We start from the raw sequence: 23,323 nt of genomic DNA, 5'->3' as shown, positions 1-23,323 counted from the left end.
AGGCTCAGGGGGATCTTATCTGTGCCCATTAATACTTGAAGGAAGCCAGGCTCTGTTCAGTGCTGCCCAGTGCCAGGGCCAGAGGCACTGGATGCAAATTGGAGCACAGGAGGTTCCCTCTGACCATCAGGAAGCACTTCTGCACACGTGATGGAGAGCTGCCACAGGGTCACAGAGGCTGTGGGGTCTCCTCCTTGGAGATTTCCAGAAGTCTCTTGGACATGGTACTGGGCACACTGCTCTGGGTGTATCAGGCACTCACTCACTTCGGTGGCAGAGTAAGTGCCAAGTTAGATATTCCTGTGACTTTCCATACTTAGTTTCTCAGCTGTTAGTTTCTAGCTTAACATTACAAACATTACAGTATATACAATACATGCATATATATGCACACACACGTACACATAAGAATCCTAGAAATATAGAATGGCTTTATTTGGAAATGACCCCAAGGATCATCACATTCCAGCCCATCTGCCACAGACAGGGATGCCAAATATGTGTATGTATTAAAATACTTTAGAAGTGAACTAGCACTGTTAATGATATTGATCCTCCCTCCTTCTGAAATCACTACTATTATACGTCTAAGTTGAAGATCTGCTAGTCTGTGAGGAATACAGAATTCCCTTTAAAAAGCTTGATTGATTTCCATATTTAGTTAATCTTGCACAGCTGATTACTGTGTTCATACTGTAGCTTAGACCAACTTGAGAAAAACCTCATGAGGAGTATTCTTCAGAATCAGTATACGGCCAAGTTCATTTCTGTTCTGAATCAGTGAGGAGACTGAGGTGTTGAAAACTGCAGAGGAAAAATTAACATCTATTTAAGTAGTATTAATTATGATTGTCAGTTTTATAATACATCTGAGAACTGTATTAAAGAACCACGACGTGATTATTTTGTAGAGTGTTTCTGTTTTAAGTTGTATATATACAAATTATTTTCTTTTTGCCAGAATAGATCAAAATTTATCGGCTATCTTCAGAAATTCTTAAGTATAGATACGAAAAGGAAATATTAAGTATTGAAGATAATATTTTAAATATTAGAAAGACAGTCTTTCCTGGTGCAATCATTTATGCAGTCATTTTATGGTAATTATCTTTAAGATAATGTGAGAATTGAAAAACTTTCCACAGCTCTGTGTTTTCTAGCTGAGGCCATTCTTGTGCAATAGGATATCATCTCTTGGTGTAATAAATGTGAATACATCACTAAAGAGGGAAGAAGCAGAGAAATGAAATAGTTAAAATGCCCTAGCTGCTTGTTTTGAAATATCAGTAATAGAACCAGATATCCAAGAAGCCTCCCTCGAGACTCGCTGATGCAGTGAAGCTCATCTTTACTTGATTGCAGTCACAAGCAGCAAAAAATCTTATTTTACTGGCTTTCCACTCAAGCAACACTTGGTGCATGCTAATAATATTGTGTTGCATTGATAACTAAACAAAGAAAATTATTTTTAGTCTTGTATAACAAATGGATAGATTTTCTGTATCTTTTGGAACTGATTGGGATTTAGCAAGTTGATAAAAAAAAATATGATTGCACTTTAGCACTGGGACAGTGTTTGACGTGCCTGAAAGCTACTCTCCAATCTTATTTTTGTAGTCTCATCTTTAGAGGCTGTGCACAACAGCTTGAAAATGCATGTTTAGAAACTGCCTAGCTCTGAAAGATTATCTGGAGCCTGTTCAATTTGAGGACCAGCCTGGGAGAAGTTACATGAAGCAGGATGCATCCTTCATGCCTTTTGTATTCCGAGGCTCATCCTGACACATCTCTGAAAAAGGAAAGAGGATTCTGGGAAGGGTCTTGTGATTGCCTCCCCAAAGCCTCTACTGCAGCAGCTGGTTTTTACAGTGTGATACCTAAGTACCCACCAGTCCTAACCATTCCATCCCTTCTATTGGGTACAAAGGACTCAGAGTAGAAGGGAGCATACAGCATGCATCTACAACTGGAGACACAGCTCAAAGACAGAAAGGACTGTAAGGTTTGTTCTTTTTGTGAAGTCAATGAATTATTCATTTGATTGATTATTAATTTCTCTATGCAAAGCACGTGAGGGTATAAATGTACACACGCAGCTAAAATCCTGCATAAGACTCGCTGAACATGATGGCAACCCAATGCACTTCCCTAGGATGTAAAGTAAATCTGTATTACAGGTGCAAGAGTGCTGTATCCAATACTCCTGGTAGCTGGGAATGAGCGCTGTTAGGAAATACCACTGAGTTGTTATCCCTGTGGCTACACACTTATCAACAGCACTCCATGTTGTCCATCTGTTCTATGTCTGTATAAGCAAGTAAATCAATACCACAGGAGGGGTTCATCAGATAGGAGCAGTTAGTGCTGAGATTCTTACATTGGTGTGTAGTATTTTTCACTGGGTTAAATTTTAGTCTGAACCAAAAGTGCTTCGTAGTTGTGTGGATTGAAGATATCTGAAGGACTGAGAATTGCTTCAGACCCTTATCTACCCCATAGGGCTGGGGGGCACTTGATGTCCACCTCCACTTGAGCTTACAATTTAGTTTCCTCCAAAGATAATCTAATTCATGCCCAACGGGATTTCTCTGTGAAACAAATCAAAGTGCAAGAAGTGTAGATGACCGGAAGATACACTTTGAAATCACAGAGCTGCCTTCAGTTAATTGTGTTATCTTTCTAATGTACATGCAGCTGTAACTGTGACATCAGCCTGTGTGTGTAGAGCACTTGAATTGCCATCTAACTGAAGAAAACTAAAGAAAAGTTAGATTCAAAAATTTTGAAGCTTTTAGCTGGCAGATATTTTAAGTTTGGGGACAGGCTAAGCAGGGTCAAATGAGCATTTCACCCACTATTCATGCACTACCATAAATACAAAAGTTGACACTGAGCATATGGGGCACCTGGTTTGCAGGTGATTGTCTGTGTCCCTGAAGTTCACTGAGAAAACCTTGATAAAAGGGCACAGAGGAGCATTATACAGGGGTAAGGAAGTTGCTCCCCTAATCTACAGAGCAAACTCAGAGCTCCTTCCAGCTGCATCATTCTTGATTTCACACTTTCCACAGCATCCACATAACCCTGCTGTGTTATCTGGTGGGTTTTCCTACCACCTTCCTGAGGCAGGTGAAAGATGTCCAGAGGAGATTCAAGGGGCAGAAAGACATGAGACACTGCAGGAGCTGTGAGAGTGCAGTCCTGCTGGCAAGCCTTCCTCAGAGTAAAGCAATTGCACTGAAATTACCAGCTATGGTTATTCCTTCATTTTTCATACTTCAGTGTCATTATTAAAGTATTACTGACGTCCACTGTTCTTGGTTGGATATTCCCCTACTAGCTCTTACTCTGTTGCATTTTTTTGTGCCTAGTTTTCTTCAATTTTATTCATTGTCAATAAAAAGAAAAAAAATATCTCCAAATTAAAAGCACTAACAAGGAAATAAAAACTCAAAAAAGCATCTCTGAGAAGAAAAAGAACAGTCACTTCTGCTTCGTGTGTGGTTACACAGAAAATAAATTAGTCTTATAACAGAATTTAGAAGCTCGCCATGGTCAGAAGCAGCCACGGCCTCAAAAGCCACAACTATTGAAATGAAGACTTAATTGTGCTGTGTTTGAGGTAGAACTTGAAATTATTGAAATCTGATGTTTCTCCACATAATCAGATAATTAATTTTCTGCTGTTAAAGAAATCATAATGAAAATTAACTGGGAGGCAAAGGTTATCATGCTTGCAAATAACAGTGAACATGAGCATTGGAAGTAATGAGCTGACATGCCTTGCAATATATCCTTTTAATAAGGAATAGAAACTGAACCTCTCATTCAACTAGAATCACTTCAAACCACTTTCTCTCTCTCTTTCTCTCTCTCTCTTTTTTTTTTTTTTTGCTAGCCTTTAAAAAATATCAAATATATATAAAAAATTGGTTGGACTGGTTGGTTGGACTGAAAAATATGCTAGTGAATAATTCATTAGCTTAGCACCACGTTAGGACTGTTGTCATTAGTTAAACAATTCCTTGCTTCTGGCACAACACGGATGAAATAGATGGACTTTGCATGTTAATCTACAGTGTTTTCACAGTTTGAGACACTGTCAGACAAAAAACGGAAAAATATTTCTTTTCTAATGAGAATTTTCCTCCTCCAGTTTGAAGCTTGCTGAAGAAAAAGATGAAATCCTTTCCAAACCCTTGTTCTATTTCAATGTGTGTTGCTTTTCTTTTTTTTTTTTTCCCCCGAACTATTATTTATTTACTCTTTCTTAAAATTATATATTTAAACTTTTGTCTTAATTTTTGCTTGGCTCAGTATGAAAAAGGCAAACACACCGTGACAGACAAGGACCGAAAGTATTGTTTTCTGTCTTATTTTCTTTTTCTTAATAACTGTCCAAGTTATCTCTGTTTTAATGTGCACCTCAGTTTTTGTGACATAGGAAGAGATTATTTTTTATAGAATTAATTTTCATCATTTCACTGTTACTTCTTGGAACATGCTGTTCTCTAGTTCATGCTGTTCTCTTAAAATTAAGTATTAATTTCTTAATTTTATATTTTGAATTGAAGTCTCTTCTCTTTTTACAGGAAAAAGTTACCTAGCACTGGAATTTTGCTTCCCTGTGGTGTAGTTGTTCAGCTTCCATAACTGCTAACAAATGTGTAAGATTCAGCATCTTAAATCCTTCAAGAAGAACAATTAGCTGTTGTCCTTAATGAACAGAAAGCTGCTAATATGCTTTGTGTGTAAATGAGAGAATGGCCAAATAAAATGTCAGCCTCTTATTTCATTTACTATGTCCCAGGGGAAAATCCAGACATTCTGTGTTAGCTCCATCAAATGCATGCCAAAGTCCAGCCACTTACAAACATGAAGGCAGTATCCCTGTTTCAGACCGTGGGATGTCATCCAATGGAAGCTGCTGCTACAAAGGAAATACTAATTACTGAGGGACTGTTTCTACCAAAGGTAGTTTTAATTTTATGCTTACTGCTCCGAAGTCAAAATGTCACCCATTTAAAAATTGTTTTAACTATATTGTTAGAAAATCAAGTAAGTAAATCTCATCATGCATTGATTTTATTACAGATTTCCCTTATCCCCAGTGATCAGATTTTCAGATCAATCGCCTTTGAGGCTCTTGCTCATCCATTTTTAAACATGGATGATAAGCTTTTAAAAGATTAATGTTCCTTGGCAAACAAGTGCACCGTGTGTAACTTTCAGGGTTAAATCTCCAGCACAGATCAATACATGCAGAAACTGTGTGATTACAGAAGCTGAAAATCTGGCCCCATGTTTTGAATAATTATTTGCTTGTCACTACAAATCTTTCTTGTTACACATTATAAAGAGGAATTTTTGTATGTTTTTAGTTTGTAAGCCCAGAGGATCAAAGAAAGAGTTTCATAATTTTTCTAAAATGTGACATGCTGTTCTGCATCCAATTTCTGGCAATGCAAATGTGGAGTACTGCGCCAACCAAATTAAGAAATAAAAATAAAATAATAAAAAGAAGGAAGGAAGGAAGGAAGGAAGGAAGGAAGGAAGGAAGGAAGGAAGGAAGGAAGGAAGGAAGGAAGGAAGGAAGGAAGGAAGGAAGGAAGGAAGGAAGGAAGGAAGGAAGGAAGAAAAGAAAGAAAGAAAGAAAGAAAGAAAGAAAGAAAGAAAGAAAGAGAAAGAAAGAAAGAAAGAAAGAAAGAAGGAAAGAAAGAAAGAAAGAAAGAAAGAAAGAAAGAAAGAAAGAAAGAAAGAAAGAAAGAAAGAAAGAAAGAAAGAAAGAAAGAAGGAAAGAAAGAAAGAAAGAAAAAAAAAAGGAAAGAAAAGGAAAGATAGAAAGAAAGAAAAGAAAACAACCTTCCTTGAATATCCTTTATTTTAGATGATGGGAGAGAACATGAAATAAAAACTGGCACTCGCATTTCTACTTTCAAATTGCTTCAGAGAAGCATGAAACAAAAGCTCTGGAATATGGTCCTCTTTATGATCATTGTAAATCATTTTCACAGAGTAATGACTTCTTTTTTTTCTTTCCCTATGCTGGTAATTGCTTAGTTTACTATGTCAAAGTTTTTTCATGCTTTGATCTTTTCTATTCCCTTTTGTCTTTTCTGGGAAAGAAGAGCGGCCAGTCAATAAGAAGAAATCGTCATACTGAAAAAAACAACATGATTTAATTGTTGTCATTCATGGGCATTAAAATTCAGATACATTGTGAAATACAAGATAACGACAGAGAACATGAATTGATTCTAAGTGATAGAATTTTCTCCCACCAACAGAAAATAGCACAGACTTTTATCCAGTTCTTAAGCTGCTTTTTAAGGTTTTAATCCAAGCACCTATCTAGCTTATTCAAAAATAAGAAAACATCCTAACATTTGACATTATAAAAGGAAATGGAGTCAGTAGCTGTAAAAATAAATAGAATTCATGTCTTCTTGCCTATTTGTGCCCATATAGCAAGTATTCATACAATTTTAATGGTTTTTAAACCTGCTTACATTAGAGCTAATTATATTTTCCATACAAACATATTTTCATCACACTATCTCTTTAACTTTACCTGTAATAATGATAGATATAATGTTGCATATCAATATAGTGATCTAAAACTAGCTTGATCCCAAGTTAGCCTACAGGGCTTTCTGTAATTAACATGACAAATGTAAATTCACGTACTGAGACTCCATTACACGAGCATTTGCTTCCTAGCAAGCGGGGTCTTCAGTGTGAACTTAAAGCTACAGCTGAGTGATAATTTTGCCACTTGTGCTCACACCGCAGCCGAGGGCCACTCCTTCCTTGCTATGCCATGGCCTCGTCGTGCTGCCAGACTGGTAGCGGCAGAACGTCTCCCAGAGCCAGGGGACACATAGGTAGTGCAGAGCCTGCACAGCCACCAGCCGGTCTGGGTGACGCACAAAGCAGGGTGATATGCTACGCCTGGGCTGTCACAGCGGCAGCCCCAGGATGCGAAGGCAAAAAGCATAAGCGAGAGCAAGCCTGAGACTGCTGTGATTTAGGACCTGACCAGCCATCCCCAACATGTTGCAAAGTTGATGAAAGGCTCGTTTCGCCTTTCCTGCAGTGCCTTTGGTCTAGCAGTGAGGGCACTTTAGCCAGCCCCACGAGTGGGTTGGATGACTACATTTTTATGCAGGTACATTATAATCCCCAATCCTGCAAAAAAAATGTGTCTGGGTGAAACCCTGTGAAGGGCTCCTCTGGAGAGGTAAAAAAAAAAAACAAAAAAAAACCCAACAGCAACAACAAAAAAATTCCACGAGGGTCTCTTAACTGCTGTGCAGTAGGAACACCTGCAGCCTCCCACCAGCCAAGCAGATCTTTGGATCTGCCCACTTTGCAGCAGCTCTGGTTCTAGCTGAATGAACAACCACTCTGGGACAGTCACCATGGCTATTCTACAATCTCCCTGTCCAAGCTCCAGAAGAGACTTTGAAATACTGTTGGCCTCTGTTACCATACTTTTGAAGTTTGGATGGGGGAACAACATGTATTTCTACTGGTCACAGTCCAGTCTTGCACACCCCATTCCTCCTCTTGCACAAATATTCTTTGTTTCCATTTCCATTTCTGTTTCTTTTCTCTCCCAAGCGTGTAGAAAAGATTCTGGCGCCCTAAGAAAGTGTGTGAAATGGGCACTGACTTAAAAAATGGCTGATGGGTAAAGATTATGTGGGCTTAGGGGCTTAGCTTATAATTACTCTATATTAAAAACTAAGTAATAGAGCTCCAAGAGAATCCAACTTTCAGCTTGAAAAAAGGGAAAGGGGTAGTTTGGCACCAAGATCTGTTAAATCTGAGTGGTATGAGAAAGAAGTTGTACTGACAGTGACGTAGAAGGATGGAGAGTTGCTTCTGAGCTTAATGGGAATGAACTCCAGCACAACATCCCACGCACCATGGTATCTCTCCACTACAGTCCTATTGTTTATTATTCCTGGTTTGTTCACAGGTTTTTAACATAGGACCACAGCCACTCTGGGAATCAGTTTTACTCATGTCCATGGGAACAAATCTACACTAAGCTCTTCATGAAAGATTACTGGTTGTTGCCTACTTAGATACATATCTCTCTTAGATATTGAAACAATGGGAAGATACAAAACTTTGTGCAATACAAATATTGGTCCTCTGATATCTTCAATGTCAGCAAGCATGGAATAGGAAGAGTTCTACATTTTTAAGTGGTAGAACCAACACTGGATAGAGAACTTCAAAATGCCTAAAAGATTACTCAAGACCAAGATGTTTTTATCAGTGGCCTCCGTTTTTTGGATATCCAGCTTGAGACACCATTAGTGGAGTAAATTTTCAGAAAGCCTTGAGCACCCACTATGTGGAAAACTGGTTGCATTAAGGTATCTGAAGATGAGCACCAAGAATTGCTGCATCCAAAATAAGTTTTCATTGGAAATTCAAATTCCCTCAAATTGGCATTTAAGGAGGACTTAATACTTTTTAGGCAGCGCTGAAAATCCTAGGCACCGTGCACAGTGCAAGTTTAGCTCAGACACTGGCAGATATAGGTAAACATCTTCAGCCTAGACCACTACAGATTTACAGGGAAGTATTTCAGTAATTCAGGGCTAGCGGTACTATTTTTTTTTCATTGATAGTTTAAAAAGCAGATGTATATTTAGATACAGGTGAGATGTAAGGAAATAAAGTACTTTTTCTCTTCTAAACCTTAATAGCTGGTTTCAGATTTTATTTAATAATCTTCTTCTAAGACTTAATCATTTAATTTTTTTTCCAATTTTTATTTCTTGTGATGTGTAAATAGCTAAGAAATATTAAATATTATAATATCTTTAATTAAGACAATAACATTTCAAAGGCTAATGTAAATTCAAGCTGCTAAAGTCTATAATTTTTCTGTCCAGCAGTTCATTTACACAACTGCCCTGAGTAGATGCTATATGCGGCTTAGCAAATGGCCCTAAGAGTTTTAAAATAACTCAGTAAAGCTACTCAAAGGTAATGCAATACTTCTCAGGCATCTTTAATTTGAGTTAAGAAGAAGGTAGGGTTTTCTCATAAATTATTAACCCACCTGTTCAATGATTTATACACTTTCAAAACACAATTGAAGCATTCAGAAGTAATTGTGCTTGTAAATATGTATGGAATCATGAGACTCGTTTTCAGAAAGGCGGGGTTTTATGCTGCAAAATAAATCCTATATTTCTGGACTGTTTTAACTGCTTTTATTAAATTGCCTATTGTTCCCATGCAAAAACAGTGAAAACAGTCTTTTCTAATCTAGCTTGCTATTGGCTTTGTGTTGGCTTTTTTTTTTAATTATTATTATTATTTTTTTATTTTTTGCAAAACCTCTCTGACCCCTATAAACCAAAACATCTTATTTTAAAACTCCAGGTACAATCAATTTGCAGTGTATCTCAAACGGGTACAAATATGTAAAATTTGTGCTTTTAAAAGCTTCTGCTTTGAGTAGCCTTACATTCCATAATTGTGTCCTAGCAATTGTCAAGCTCTATTGCATGCCCCACTCATGAAACTTGTATTTTGTTGGGATGACGTAGCTTAACGAATTTGGTTCTTCTTACCTAGAGCTTCCATTAAATTATATTAACTTTAAATATCTATGGAATGATACTTTTACAAAAATATTTAAACAAGAACAAATTAATGGGTTGGGTTTATGAAAATGCCTCTACAGTAAGAAAGAAAGGTTTATCACAGTTTTGGTAACTTGCACGAGTTCATATCGAAATCTTTCACATATTCTTAATGAATTTAAAACTGTTGCGCTCTAGGTATTTTCAGTTGTATGCTCTGAAACAGTAGACACCGTACAGCTTGTGTTTTTTATCAGGAAAGCCTACAAAGCGGACTGCAGCCTCGTTGGGGCTGCAGCGTTTTCTGGGTCTGGAGATGGGGTAGCGGACACTGCCGTCTGCCAGCCAGCCGGCGTCGCAGCGATCATAACCAAGGAGCTTCCAGGCAGCGAATATCTGCCCAACCTTGGCAATCTGAGCACCATCCTTCAGGCAGGCCTGCACGGCTTCATCATAGGTCAGCTTGGTTGGGTGTATTAGGTAGTAAAAACGACCTGGGGAGAGAAGGAAGGAGAAAGAGGTGTAAGTGAAGAGCATATTATCAAGGAGGTTTTGAGGAGAAACGTGGATGTTTCGCTACAGAACTGGACAAATCAACATCTGATCATTTCAGAATGTGCAATAAGTTGTGTGTTGTGCTGTTGAACAGGTTATAATCCCTTGTGTAATAATTGATAAATAGTGGGAGTGAAAAGAAAAAAAAAGGAAGTAAAGAAGAAGGTCAGTTTATACAAAAATATAGCACTATACTTATTTCTGCTAACTTAGCACAGCATAGTAACTGTAACTACATGGGCATTCAATGCTAACTGACCCATTGCAATGCATTTCATAGAATCTCAGAATGATTTGGATTGGAAAGGGCCTTAGAGCTCAACCAGTTCCAACCAGGCTGCACCCCACCAGGTCAGGTTAGAATAGAGCCCCATCCAACCTGGCCCTGCCCCAGGGATGGGGCACCCACAGCTCTCTGAGCAGATGTGTCAGGGCCTTACCTCCCTCTGAGTAAAGGGTTTCCATCTAACATTCAGCCTTATTTTGCTCCTCTGCAGAATAAGATAGCAGGAAGAACGTAAGGGGGTATACGCTGGGGTTCAGAGTGGGCTGTTCTGAGACCAGCATCAAGGTGCTACCTTCAATCCAGTAAAAGGCCTAAGGAACCTAAGATCTAAGGCAGAGCAGATCTCAAACAGTTGCATCTTGTTGTTAGAGAAGAGAAATTAGTTAAACTTCCAAAGCAATGTAATCCTACAGCATGCTCTCCACATTAGATGAAAACTCTTTGTGAGTTTCCTTCTCAGAAACATGGCGTTGCAAGACCTGGCCTTTGAAAGTATTTGGGTGGGAGCTGCTGGAGCTAGCACGTGCAGTTCTTCTTTCCAACAAGGCAGTGACCTTGTTTCTGATTAAGTATAAGCACAATTTAAAGTTCTTTGATTTTTTTTTTTTCCCTGTAAGAAAGATGAGATATTGCACGGCTTCTCAGAAGCAGAGTTTGAACCCCTGGTAGATCAAAACCATGCCGGCTATAAGTCTTCATTAGCTGTGCCACAAGCATTCACAGCAGTTCTCCAGCTCTGTTTCTCTTTAGGCATCAAAGCACATATCTGTAACGTACCACAGCACTGAACTGATAGAGCAGCTAAGCAAAATGCGCCTCCGACATAAGGTAATGAAAACACATACCAGCAAGTAGAGCTTGAAAACTCCTCCGTACCAATCCGCAAGTAGCAATAACACTAATATTAATTTCACTTATCAAGACAGTATAACTCTATCATAAGCTTTCACTCATTAAACTTATTTATCAGATTTCTGAGTAAGTTCACATTTTTTAATCTTATTGCATTATGAAAGGGGCAAGTTGTCTGAAAAGAAAAATCCATTTATTCATGTGAGCCAAGCACACTGCTTCTTAATTAAAAATGTACTCCAGCAAAACATCCATTTTCTTCCTCATAAATAACAGCAGTTACACACGCAGAACAGATTCTGCACAGATTACTTTCTTGGTGAAGAAAAAGCAGCAGGAAGGAGAACGAGTTATGTCTAAATCTCAGCAAAAAGCAGAGAGGCTTTTTGAAGTGAAGAAATGTCAGGTCGGGTGAAACTATAAAGATAATTGAATTAGCTTTGTGTGAAGATTTGAAATTTTATACTACGATGGGAATCATTAAAAAAAAAGGTACTTATATTGTGGAGAAGAACCTTTTAAACAATTTCACTGTTGTCAGAGGTAGTATCTACAGTATTTTCACTGGAGTAGAGTGGATAATTGACCCCTTGTAAAATGCATTGATTCCAGTGCAGCAAGTTGGCAGCATTTACAGGCTGTTACTGAAGAGAATGTTTATTAAGTGGAACCCTGTTCTTACTAGGTTTTTAAGAGGTTTCCCCAAAGCAAATAGGATTTCAGACTTAAGGGAACAGGGATTTGGACTGATAGTATGTAAACTTCACCTAGCTTATTAGTTGCTCTTCAAACCATATGTCAAGGGAATGTAATTTCCTTAGGATTTGCAGTAAGGTCAGGCTTTTGACATATGACATCAATAATAAAAACTCCTACGCTCTGCCCCTTCCCTAAATGGGAGAACTTTAACATCAAACCCCACGCGAGTGGAATGTGCACACAGAATGTCTGATTAAACAAAAGACTGTGAATAGACTTGGTGCAGATTTACTGGTTTTCCCCTACCAATAGCTTAGAAGTGCTCCTAAAATGCTCAGTCTTAGTTCTCATTAATTCATGTGGAAGGAGGGAGAAGCGTTAATCCTCTGTCTGTAATTAATGTGTGGGAGTTAGGTCATTCCTATAGAGAATGAGTGTGCTTGGCTTGACTTTTCACTCCAAATCAAGGGGCACGAGTTTATGCAAACCTAATAGAACCCTACTTATAACAGCTATTTTAAGGTTTTGCTTGTAATGGAACAGCTTTAAGCAAAATTTGAGCACTTGACTTAAATACCCACATCTTGTGACTGCTGGAGTGTGAATATGCATGGCCAGTGGAGATTTTTTCCAACCTCAGCTCTAAATTGGGTATTTCAAGGCGAAGTTTTTCTATCTAAGCTGGGTGCAGAGGAAGTGGGACATCATGCTTAGTGGTACAGAAAGGTGATACCACTCCACCTGATTTAGTCTTTGTGAGAGCCAACACAGTGCCTGACAGGGAGGGCTCTAGCCCATGTGCTCAGGAATTAAATTGTTTTTATCAAGTAGAGAGCACACCTCAAATGGCAATGAGAGGCATCCTCAGCATGCAGCACAAGATGCTACTTATCATCAGCTCCACAGACTCAGTTCAGTGTATCTCACATCCACAGTAGCCAGCTGAGTGAGGCTGTTGCTCTTCAAAATGTATAAAAATTGGTGAGAAAAGGGACTTTTCATTCCCTCAAAAATAAGATCATGGTATGTATATTGAAATCAGTGTTCAACTCAGGAGCTGTATTTAAACTGCTACATTAAATATTTGGGTACAATTTTTGAAAATCTTCTTCCATTCCCCCCCAGAAGCCATTGGCTCAGAAGCACCCACTTTTCAGAAAGGGCACATCATTTTTCTTTGGGTAGCTTTATTTTCATTTTTAGAGAAAAGGCTGCATGTTCAAATATCCTCTTTATCAATGGTCAGATGAACAGTCAGTGTGCATTATTTGGAAAAGATCTTCTATTGCTTTAAATGGTGGTGGTCACATTACTGAAATAAGCAGCTGCACTCACACAAGATCCCTAAAATTTATTCTCTGTATTTTTAATTTTATTAACATAAGATAATTTTATTCAATTTTGCTAGATGTGATAACAAATCAATTATGCAGTGCAGTTCAGCGTGTAAAGTACATAACAAAATGCACATTAATGAGCTAGAAGTGTGATACAAGCAGTATTTAGACCTCTTTTTTGTTCAGTTTTAGAATAACCCTCCTGGACACCTTCCTATGCAACTGGAGTTGGACTCAGTGTTCTCTTCCAATCCCTACAACTCTGTGATTCTGTGATTAACTTGCCTAACACTTCTCAGAGTCAGGGATTCCAATTTATTCATTTATTTATTTATTGAGAGACTCACTGCCTCCTTCAGAAAGCCTTTGAAATTAGGCAAAGAATAACCCTTCAGCTATATTACTACATGTTCTTTGCCCCATGCCATGTGGGGTTTGGGGACATAAATTTCTTCTGCAGTGTTTATACGAAAGAGGGCCATGTTACATCTTTCTTGCATAGCCTTGCTGTCTGATTTTTGAGCTCTGAATAGTAAGCATATTAGTGGGATTATGTTAATATTAGTTTTTGTATACTTTTCTGTAATTCATTGCTATATATCCTTATAAACCAAGAAATTACTTGTACTACTATTTTCAAAAAGCATGCATTACCTCTTGGGATTTCTGGCTTTGCCTGCACAACCACAGAAGACAAAAAGTTCCTCTATGAACCACTTGAAGGAAGGAGTTGCATGGGCAGAACAAAATGCTCAAGTAACACACTTAAAGTACTCCAAGAAAAGACACTGGAGAGGGTAATTTTGTAAAGTAATGAGTATTGTATATTGTATTGCAGAAGAACTTTGCTGAAACTATTTTCCTGTACAGTTAAGAGGAATGAGTACATAATTCTTTGCTAGCAGAATGAAAGTACTTCTTGGTGTTCACCAAAGAAAGGTCCCATAGATCCTGAATGAAAACACTGAAGCTGGATTGAAACTAACTGCATTAATGATTATGTTTTCATTTTTCACCTTAATATCTGAACAATTAAGGATTTTCATTCTCCAGGTTAAAGCTAAGCCTCAACTACTTAAAATTGAGCCTGTTTTTTTTCCATGTCCCCTGAGATCATAAGTTATTTAGGGATGTCTTTCTCTAGAAAGAGCCCAGACTAAACTTCACGCCCCCCCGGTTACTCATAGCAGCTCACACAACTGACACTCTTTGAGATGTGCTTTTTTTTCAGCATTGCCGATCCTGAGGCTACTGGTGTATTTCCAGCTGCCTCATACAGTGCTGAAGGCTTCTCTGTTTCAGAGCATCAGGAGATTCCAGCTGTCACTGCCACTACTGGTGTCCTGACCACTTCTCATTTTCCTTGGCTGTTCCTGAACTCAGAGAATCAATATTGGGTGTTGCAGAAATAGCTCTTTGCCCAAAGCCACTATCTCTGGCAGTTGCAACCTGGTGGCAAACCAGGTTATTATAAGATTTTTCCTTTTACAGTGAGAACACTAATGACATTGTTAAGCGCACATAAACTGTCCAAGGTGTTAAGCTGCAAATAAGATGCTGGCATTTAGGGGGCATTTCTGGGATTATTGTGGTGTGTTTGGAATATGAATAGTAGAGAACATAGGAGGAGCACAAGAGAATACGTCCAGATTTTCTGCTGACACCTTGAGAGACATATATGGAGGTGAGCTGAAGGGACCTGGGTAAAATGGTACTCCAGTCTTCACATCAGTGTTGCTGTATGGTATTCTGTCTCACATGTCATTTTAGCAGAATTGCCAAGCATGAGATCAATTCCAATGCCTTCTCTTTCACTTCTCTGCCATCTCTATACCATATTCTCATCTTGCCTCATTTCTCCTACCTCTTGCCGTAACAGTGTACAGACAGTATTTGTCAGTACTTCCTTCTTTTTTCTTTTTTCTCATTTTTTTTTTCTTCTCTTTCCTTGAGAGATACTGTCCAGCTGCTTGTGTAGACAATGGTGGTCCTCAGTGACCAGTGAACTCAAAAGTTTATGCTATCAGCACTTTAAATAGTGCAGCTATCAATTTTAATTTTTTACTTTGTTTATTTTATTCCTCAGTGTTTTTTTCTCTAGATTTAAATGAGCATATGATGAGCTCATATAGGATTTTGCCTTGTTTAAGTGGAACAAGAGAAAAATGAGCCAACATTTCATGTAATTATGTAGCATGATAAAAATCACACAAGCATTTGTTTCTAACTGTGTCTCACCTAATTTTTTATATTATTAATTTGAGAATTTGTTGGATTTTTTTTTTTTTTAGAGGGTGGGACAGGCCTAGCATTAAAGCATATCATTTGAGAACAAGGCTTATGTTTATTTTTATGTGTGCTGTAGGGCAAAAATGCTTCACTGAGGATAAGCAATCTGAGCGTAAACAAAAAGGGCTGTGCTCCTTGGTCTGGTTGGGCTGAATGCCAAACATGTGTGAAGTGAACTGCCCGTGAGCACGATGCTATGTAGGGCTGTAGGCTCCTTTTGTGCTTCTTACTTGCAGTGCTCCTCTCATTCACAGCCATGGTTTGTAAATGCTTTCCAGCCATTAGATTAAATGATAGCAATCTGAGATTAACAGATCATCTCACTTCATACCTAAAGTAAAATCCACTAAGAGATGAAATTTTGCAGTCACTGGAATAAGCTTTAGGGCAGACCAAGCTCAGAGTAAGAGGGAATGTCTCAGTTTTGACAGCATGCTAAGATTAGAAATCTGAATTATTTGTTATATGAGCTAGAAAAAACTTTGCTGATAAGGAAATATTTGTCATATTAGACTTGTTGTATGAGCTGGAGCTGCTTGAGGCAACAGCAGAGATGAAGTGGCAATCAGAATTTTATTTTGGTGACAATGATGTTGTAAAACATCATAATTATAATTGAAATCAATAGGAAATGTCAACTAAAGAAATTGCTAGTTTATTCACCATTTTAACTAATATAAAAATTAAAAAGGCATGTGTAGTGGGGTGAAATTGGAGATATAAGAAAGTATTACTGACATTAGCTCCAAGTTCTGAAAATAATCTGCGTGAACACATGGCACAGCCACCATTACTATGGTTACATGTATTTTTAAATCCATCAGTAACATTTCCCAAAGCTAACATAAACTTTGGCCAGCCAAGTGCCATCTGCTACCCTCTGGTGCCATTGGCATCTCTTTCTTTTCAAAGCGTGGAAAAAGCCTCTTGCAAGGTAAAAGTAAACCAGGTTCTTACCATTGAAGTTAGAAGTAAAACAGAAAACATCGTATCGGCTCCTCTCTTTATCCCAGAAGCCATAGTTTCGGACACCAGGCACTGTATTCTTCCCTCCACAGGGCTCCCTGGGCTTGGTGATGGGGTACTGCACCGAGCCATCGCTGAGCCAGCCAGCATTGCACCAGTCCAGCCCTGACCTCCAGGCCTCGTAGAGCTGGTCGAAGGAGGCGATGATGGAGTCCTGGTCCAGGCAGGCTTGTTGAGCCTCATGGAAGTTTAGGTTGTAACGACCCAGACGTGGAGAATAGGGGAATACAACACCTGAAATGGCAGAAAGAGGTAAGCTGGGGTGTCACCACCACTAGAAGGGGTTTTGAGTCTTCAATTCTGAAAGAACAGAAGGAGAAGCAGCGTTTACAGTTGTTAGAAGGAGAAATAAAGGTTAACTCAATGATGTGTTAGAATCATAAAATCACAGAATCATTAAGGTTGGAAAAGACCTCTAAGATCATCTAAGCCAACTGTCTACCTACCAACAACACTGCCCACTAAAATCATGTCCCTAAGTACTACATCTGCCCTTCCCTTAAAATTTCCATGAAATCGTATGTGGTTTTAGGGAGACGTTTATGATGCAGCCCAGCTGCTTTCTGGCTGTTTCTCACCACTCAGGAAGGAAAAGCTCCTCATGGAGAGCACCAGGGAACAGGATTTCTTTAGTACCAGACAGATATCCGCAATGAAAGCTGATGAGCCTTGCTGCTCATTAGTGGTCAGCAGCTGCAGAAAAGTAGGGTGGAGAGACCTTGGAACAGGGAACATCCGAGTGGAGATAGTAAATGGGAAACTCCTGAGCTGTTTCAACAGCAACATTCATAGTCATCACCTTTATTTCACAGATCTTTCCGCTATTTATTTGTTTCTTTCACAAATTCTCACTGTGAGAGTGAAAGGGCACAGGAATAGGCTGCCCAGAGAGGTTTTGGAGTCTCCTTCTCTAGTGCTACTCAAGACCCATCTGGACCCTTTCCTGTGTGACCTGCTACAGAGAGCCTGCTTTAGTAGGGGATTGGACTCGATGATCTCCAGAGGTCCCTTCCAACCCCTACAATTCTGAGATTCTGTGAAAAAGATCTGTTATTAAAAATTGCATTTCAAAACATAAAAGATGTTGAATAAAATGCTGAAGAACCATCTCCTCATGTGGCTCTGATAAAAAACTGTATAAAGAAGAGAGAGACATAAAAGTTTGGATCAGTCCACTATAACTTTGGCAGGGTTTAGAAACTTAACCCAGATCTAAATTTTACAGTTGGCTTCAGCCCGGTCTTCATAATAAGCTGAAATAAAACAGCATCCAAGAAGATCCAGCTCAGAGAGTTTATTCTCAAGAATCTCTGCAGAACTAGTTGCTCTGGGATGCTGAGAGGCTGAAGACAAGATAACACATTATGGAATGGGCAAAAAACTTTAAGCCAGTAGAGACATCCATCTTTCTTTTTATTTTCTCCCTGCTGATGAATTCTCCCTGTAAGAAGTTCCTTGTCTCCAGGGCAATGTACAGAGCATCGGATACTGAAACTGTATCACAGTCATACAAGACAGTCAGCATGCAATGAAGTCATTCTTCTTCTTGAGCAGTCAGTCCACTTTGGTGTCTATTTCACTGGTATCTTAACATTCCCTTTCTTTTCGTCCTCTCCCTCATTCATTTATCATCCAAGTACTGTTATTTTTGTTAAATAAAATCTTTGTTATTACTAAACCTCAGTGACTTGATCCAAGAAAATAAAGCATACAAACGTAAACATGGCAAGGGAATAATAAACAAGATTTTGTTCTCCCTCAGCAATTAACTAGAGATCTTGCTGACCTTCTTCCCTTTTGTAAATTCTTTCTTAAAGGGTTTTTCAGTTATTAGTTGTCCTGAACTATAAAGCATGAATGAAATGTAACACATTGTGTGCTGCTAGCTATAACTTAACAAACATGAAGCTGTAGCTATTTCATTATTTTCTGGTCCAGAGAACATAAGAAACTGAAGAGCTAAACTTAAATTATTTTAAAGACTGAGAAACAATTCACCAGAAACTACTCAAACAGATTTGATCCCTTAAAGTTTCCAAAATCACTTTTTTTAGATCGTTAAATATATATGTTAATTTGTTACCAATGTACTTGAGTTTGACAGTTTGAAACATATAGTTTTAATAACAAAAATATGCAGAAAATTGTAATATTAGCTCTGAGCTACATTTGGGTAGACTGCATAGAAGCTGATTTCTGTTTGAGTTCATCTGAAGTACACGTCTGCAACTGATTAACACTAATTTCACCCTGCAGATGGGGGTGGCCATTGCTGATTTCGTATAACAAGACTGGATATGTGTTTTGTGTAGCTCTGCATTATCTTGCACCTTTGCTCGTATTATTCTTTCCCCTTCAATTTCCTATCAAACATAACACTGAATTCATAGTTAGTCTTACTATTTGTCTTTTTTTGGTACAACTTAGCAGTTCTGAACTTCAGTTAGTTGCGCAGCATCTTCTTCAGTCTTGGATCCTACAGCCCATCAAAAGATAATCCATCCCATCTGTTCCTGAATGGACAAAAGCTGTCTGGAGGCTTGACTCTGTTCCCAAACTAAAGACTGACTCAAAACTCCTGACTCCAAAGCTGTGTTTTGCCACCAGACAAAACACATATTTCCAAATGTTAACAAAGTGAGTTTAGGAAATGGAGGAAGAGAACACACAGCCTCAAATGGCCAGAAATTAATAACGCTTTTTTGTTGTTGTTTGTTTTGTTTTTTGGTCACATGAAGGCTCCAGAATGTCTTCCACTGGGAAAGAATGGTCCTCCTCTTCCAAAGACTGGCTGTAGCCTTTTATGTCTGGATTTCACTCCAGCTGAGCGTGAACAAGAGTTGTTAATCCCTCCATGTTTTCTATAGCATGTCTTGCTGGCTGACTTTACAGCAACAGCACCCATGTGCAATCAGGCACTTGTAGCAATCTACCAAAAACTGTGTCTGTGTAGGCAGAGGATTGATGGGAGCCTTTTTAAAACCCACGGAATAGCAGTTCCCTTTCCCTGTTGCGGGAAGACTGAGCTGAAGAGCTTTTGCTTGATGTTGGTGGTCTGGCTCCTTGACCCAAGGAAGCTGCTGAGACACTCACGGAGCCTGAGTGAGGAATATTAACCTACAGCATAGACTCCCAGACATGCAGTTTCTGAAACTGAGCTTGTCCCTGGGGAAGGACAAACTGAAACTCAGGAAGAAACTGAGAAACGCTGGTTCACGGGAGAGAAAATCTATCAGTGAAAGTCTTGCTGTATGCACCTGTAGCTACGCAGCCATTGTCCTAAAAATAATGGAAACCAGGATCTGTATCAAAACAGAAGATGTGGAAGCATAGCATAAAAAAGAATCCAAGAGAAGGGAGGGGGGGAGACAAGTGAAACTGTTCTTGGAAAGCATCATCATAAATGCTTTTTGTGGAAGTGTTTTTGAAATTTATTTATTTATTTATTTATTGAGAGAATTTATATCTGGCTTATGAGAATCAAATGTTCAGTTAATGAAAATAAGTGGAGAATAATCAGAGAAGCAGAGCTCAGTTCTGATCTGTTAAGCATTGGACAAGATGTAATACACATTTGTCCTTACATGCAAGTAATCCCTAATGCTGAATACAAGTACTTTGTAGTTACTGTGGGTACAGTCACAATGCAAAGAGCTGTAATGGTTATCCAAGACAACAAGATGAGTAAATAAATCCAGAAAACTCAATTCCTGGAACAATTTAAGCTAGCACTGTGAGCAATGAGCAATTTTAAGAACATTTACAGATAAAAAAAAAAATTCTGTTAACACATATGAAAAAAATAGGACTTTTTATAGCCACAGTAAAGAAATTAGCTTCCTTGAGTTCTAGCCTAGACAGAAAAGCAATTTTTCTTGTAGCCAGTGTAAACACTAGTTAAAGTAGGTTTGCTATATGCTGTACTGCAGAATACAGTTTTACATTGGCAGGTTCATAAATTTGAAGGCAAAATTTTCCATGTTGGATTTCTAAGATTCTGTGATTAGTAAGTGTAAGTCTGATTTGCCTTCAGATTCCACCTCCATTTGTCCACTTGACTGATTACTCAGCACAAGTTGCATGGGTGAGCTGCCAGGTAGCATCTTCCACCTGAATCTGGGGCCATCCATCCATGGTGCCCCATAACCAAGTCACTGTGATTGCTTGTTTCTGACCAATATAGGCATCCAAACTAGACTTGCCTGGCCCAAGGGCAGACAAGTTCCTTATACTCGTACAGTTTTTATCAAAATTTGAAGACTTGTTTTTCTCTGTTCTTCTAGGGCTAATCAGTCCCAAGTCTTTTAGCATCTTTCTTTCAAGTCCTTGTTTCCAGATAAATTTTTGTTTCTCTATTTTTTACTTTTACTTCACTGTATCCTTGAAATGCCATTTTTCATGGTGGAAACAGTACGAGTGTGTTTGTAAAGAGCTGTTACCCTGACACAAAAGGAATTACATTGGATCGACGTGATTTACTCTTGCAAAACTGCTATTGTCTATTACAAAAAATCTTGTGTCTTCTAAGCGCTCATAAATAGCATGCCTTATATGATCAGTTTTACAGTAGACAGATGAACAAATTGTCATGCAAAGGATATTTTAAATAGCTTTTGGTGTATGAATGTAACAGCAGCATGTAGAAGAAATAGGTAAGATATCATTAATCTAAATCTAATTAGAAAATAAGGCTAGATTAGAAATGATTACTGTGACCATTTGGAAGAACTTATTTCTTTGGGCCTTTTGGATTAATTTGCTCTGTTTTTAACTATAAGGTCTGTTTTTGAAAAAGAAGCTTGATCTTTTTCTCACTCTATGTTGGAAGCTAATGAACCTCCAAGCAAGTCACAAAACCTGCTGGTTTGGTGTTTATGTGGAGCCATGTAAGGATTGCCTCCAACTGAGAAGCAAAGTCTACAGATATTTTCAATAGCTTTATCTAGGTTTACATATTTCTGGTACTGTTGAATGTATAAAATACTTATTTTATAGACTGTACTGTAAGACTACTTTTGGCAGCCTAGCATTGTTCCGCTTTCTCTGCCACTTGGCCCATGAATCTCAGTGCCGTGAAGAAACAGTGCACATAAACCATGCAGGAGCAGTGTGAGTGACGGGCACTGCTGGAGGCTTCACCTGCCTGGAAAACCAAAGCAGATAAACCCGGAACAGGGAGACTCACTGCAGTGCATTGTGCTTGTAAGATAGGAAGACAGTAAAGCACGAACATAAAATGCAGTGCAGGAGAGTTAAATGCCAACATAAGGAAAATTTAATGTAAGCTGAGAATTCTTTCTTTGCTTATGACTCAGGCAACTGTATGTATCTACCACAGGGGGCCTTTTAATATGTTAAGCTTTTGACTCTTGTGACATCTGTAAAAGAATGTGAAGTTAATAATCCTTATTTTATATGCAGAAACATGGCATGGCCAGTTCAATGAGAAAATGGCTTTGGTGACAAGCTCAGTATAAAATATATCCCCCACCATCTACAGTTTCTGCCACTTCTTCCAGCCACCATGCCCAGCCCCAGCCCAACAGTTCCATACTTAGACTCTGCATTTAAAATGTGAGATGATAACAAGTCTAAAGAGTTTTTGAAAGACAGAAAGACGGAAAGATGGAAAGAAGACACGAAAGGAAGGGAGAGAGGAAGAAAGAAAGGAAGTGAGGAGGAAGGGAGGAAGGGTGGGAGGAAGGGAGGAAGGAAGGGAGGAAGGAAGGGAGGAAGGAGGGAAGGAAGGAAGGAAGGAAGGAAGGAAGGAAGGAAGGAAGGAAGGAAGGAAGGAAGGAAGGAAGGAAGGAAGGAAGGAAGGAAGGAAGGAAGGGGAAGATTGGCACAGTTCTTCACTTACATAGTAGCAAAGAGAATATGCAAAAAAAATGCGTAAGGTATGTAATTGAGCCTAACTCTGCCTTCAAAAAATAAAAAAAATAGCCAGTTACTATGCATAGCATATTTAATCACAGTAGTAGGAGGCTTTTAAGTCTAACAAGAATATAACACTACCACTTTCAGGGTGGATAAAAGGTCCACTGAGGTAGAGGTCAACTATTTTCATATTGATAAATTAATATGATTTTGCTCAGGCAAATCTATGCCATTTGTACAGTGATCTCACACTGAAGTGATCAGTTGTTTTGTACTGCTAGCAGGCATTCCTGGGTATAAATGGTTTTGTCTTGCTGCCAGTTAACATCCTTAGGGCCACTATCTCAGGACATCATGCTACTGATGCAAATCCTTCCTACTGTGAGATAAACTTTATTACACATAGCAGATGCAGAATGTTAGTGTGGAGTCTTTTATCCAAAGAAACTGATGTTTTAAACTCATCCTGATCTGCACTGCACAAATGCATGAAACAGCAATAAAAGTGAGCACTGAATAAAGTTATGCATGAGATGACAGGATGAGTGCAGGGGCATAGAAAGAGATGAATGCACTCCATCCACTACTTATGTCTGCATATCCACTGTAAATATAAGTGCACTTTAGTAGTTATGATTATAGAGTGAATCTTCAGTGAAACCTGGACCCAGAATTACTGGATTTAGTTACCATGGTTGAAACTAGGTTGTTTTATTCTAAACCAACACATTCAATAGTCTTATCTCACTTCTTGAAAGGTTAGCTTTTACCATGAGGTTTCACAAATG

The 23,323-nt window shown here is 38.7% G+C and overlaps 1 protein-coding gene across 2 annotated transcripts in view; it reads right to left on the bottom strand.

The window, feature by feature from the left end:
- Window positions 1–5,967: 5,967 nt before the first annotated feature.
- The window catches only part of HAPLN1 (hyaluronan and proteoglycan link protein 1), an 87,772-nt gene continuing 70,416 nt past the window's right edge, over window positions 5,968–23,323 (bottom strand). For both annotated transcript variants that reach the window (XM_090131452.1, XM_090131451.1), the window contains 2 exons: window positions 16,590–16,892; window positions 5,968–10,108 (listed from right to left, as the gene is read on the bottom strand). In XM_090131452.1, coding sequence (XP_089987578.1) covers window positions 9,819–10,108; window positions 16,590–16,892 — 593 coding nt within the window. In that variant the 3' untranslated portion in view covers window positions 5,968–9,818. The remainder of the gene's footprint in view (window positions 10,109–16,589; window positions 16,893–23,323) is intronic.

The sequence above is a fragment of the Phasianus colchicus genome, chromosome Z (assembly GCF_987193195.1).
Source record: "Phasianus colchicus chromosome Z, bPhaCol1.hap1.1, whole genome shotgun sequence".
Classification (NCBI taxonomy): Eukaryota; Metazoa; Chordata; class Aves; order Galliformes; family Phasianidae; genus Phasianus; species Phasianus colchicus.
The sequence above is the reverse complement of the archived record's forward strand: the minus strand, read 5'-3'. Positions and strand labels throughout refer to the sequence as shown.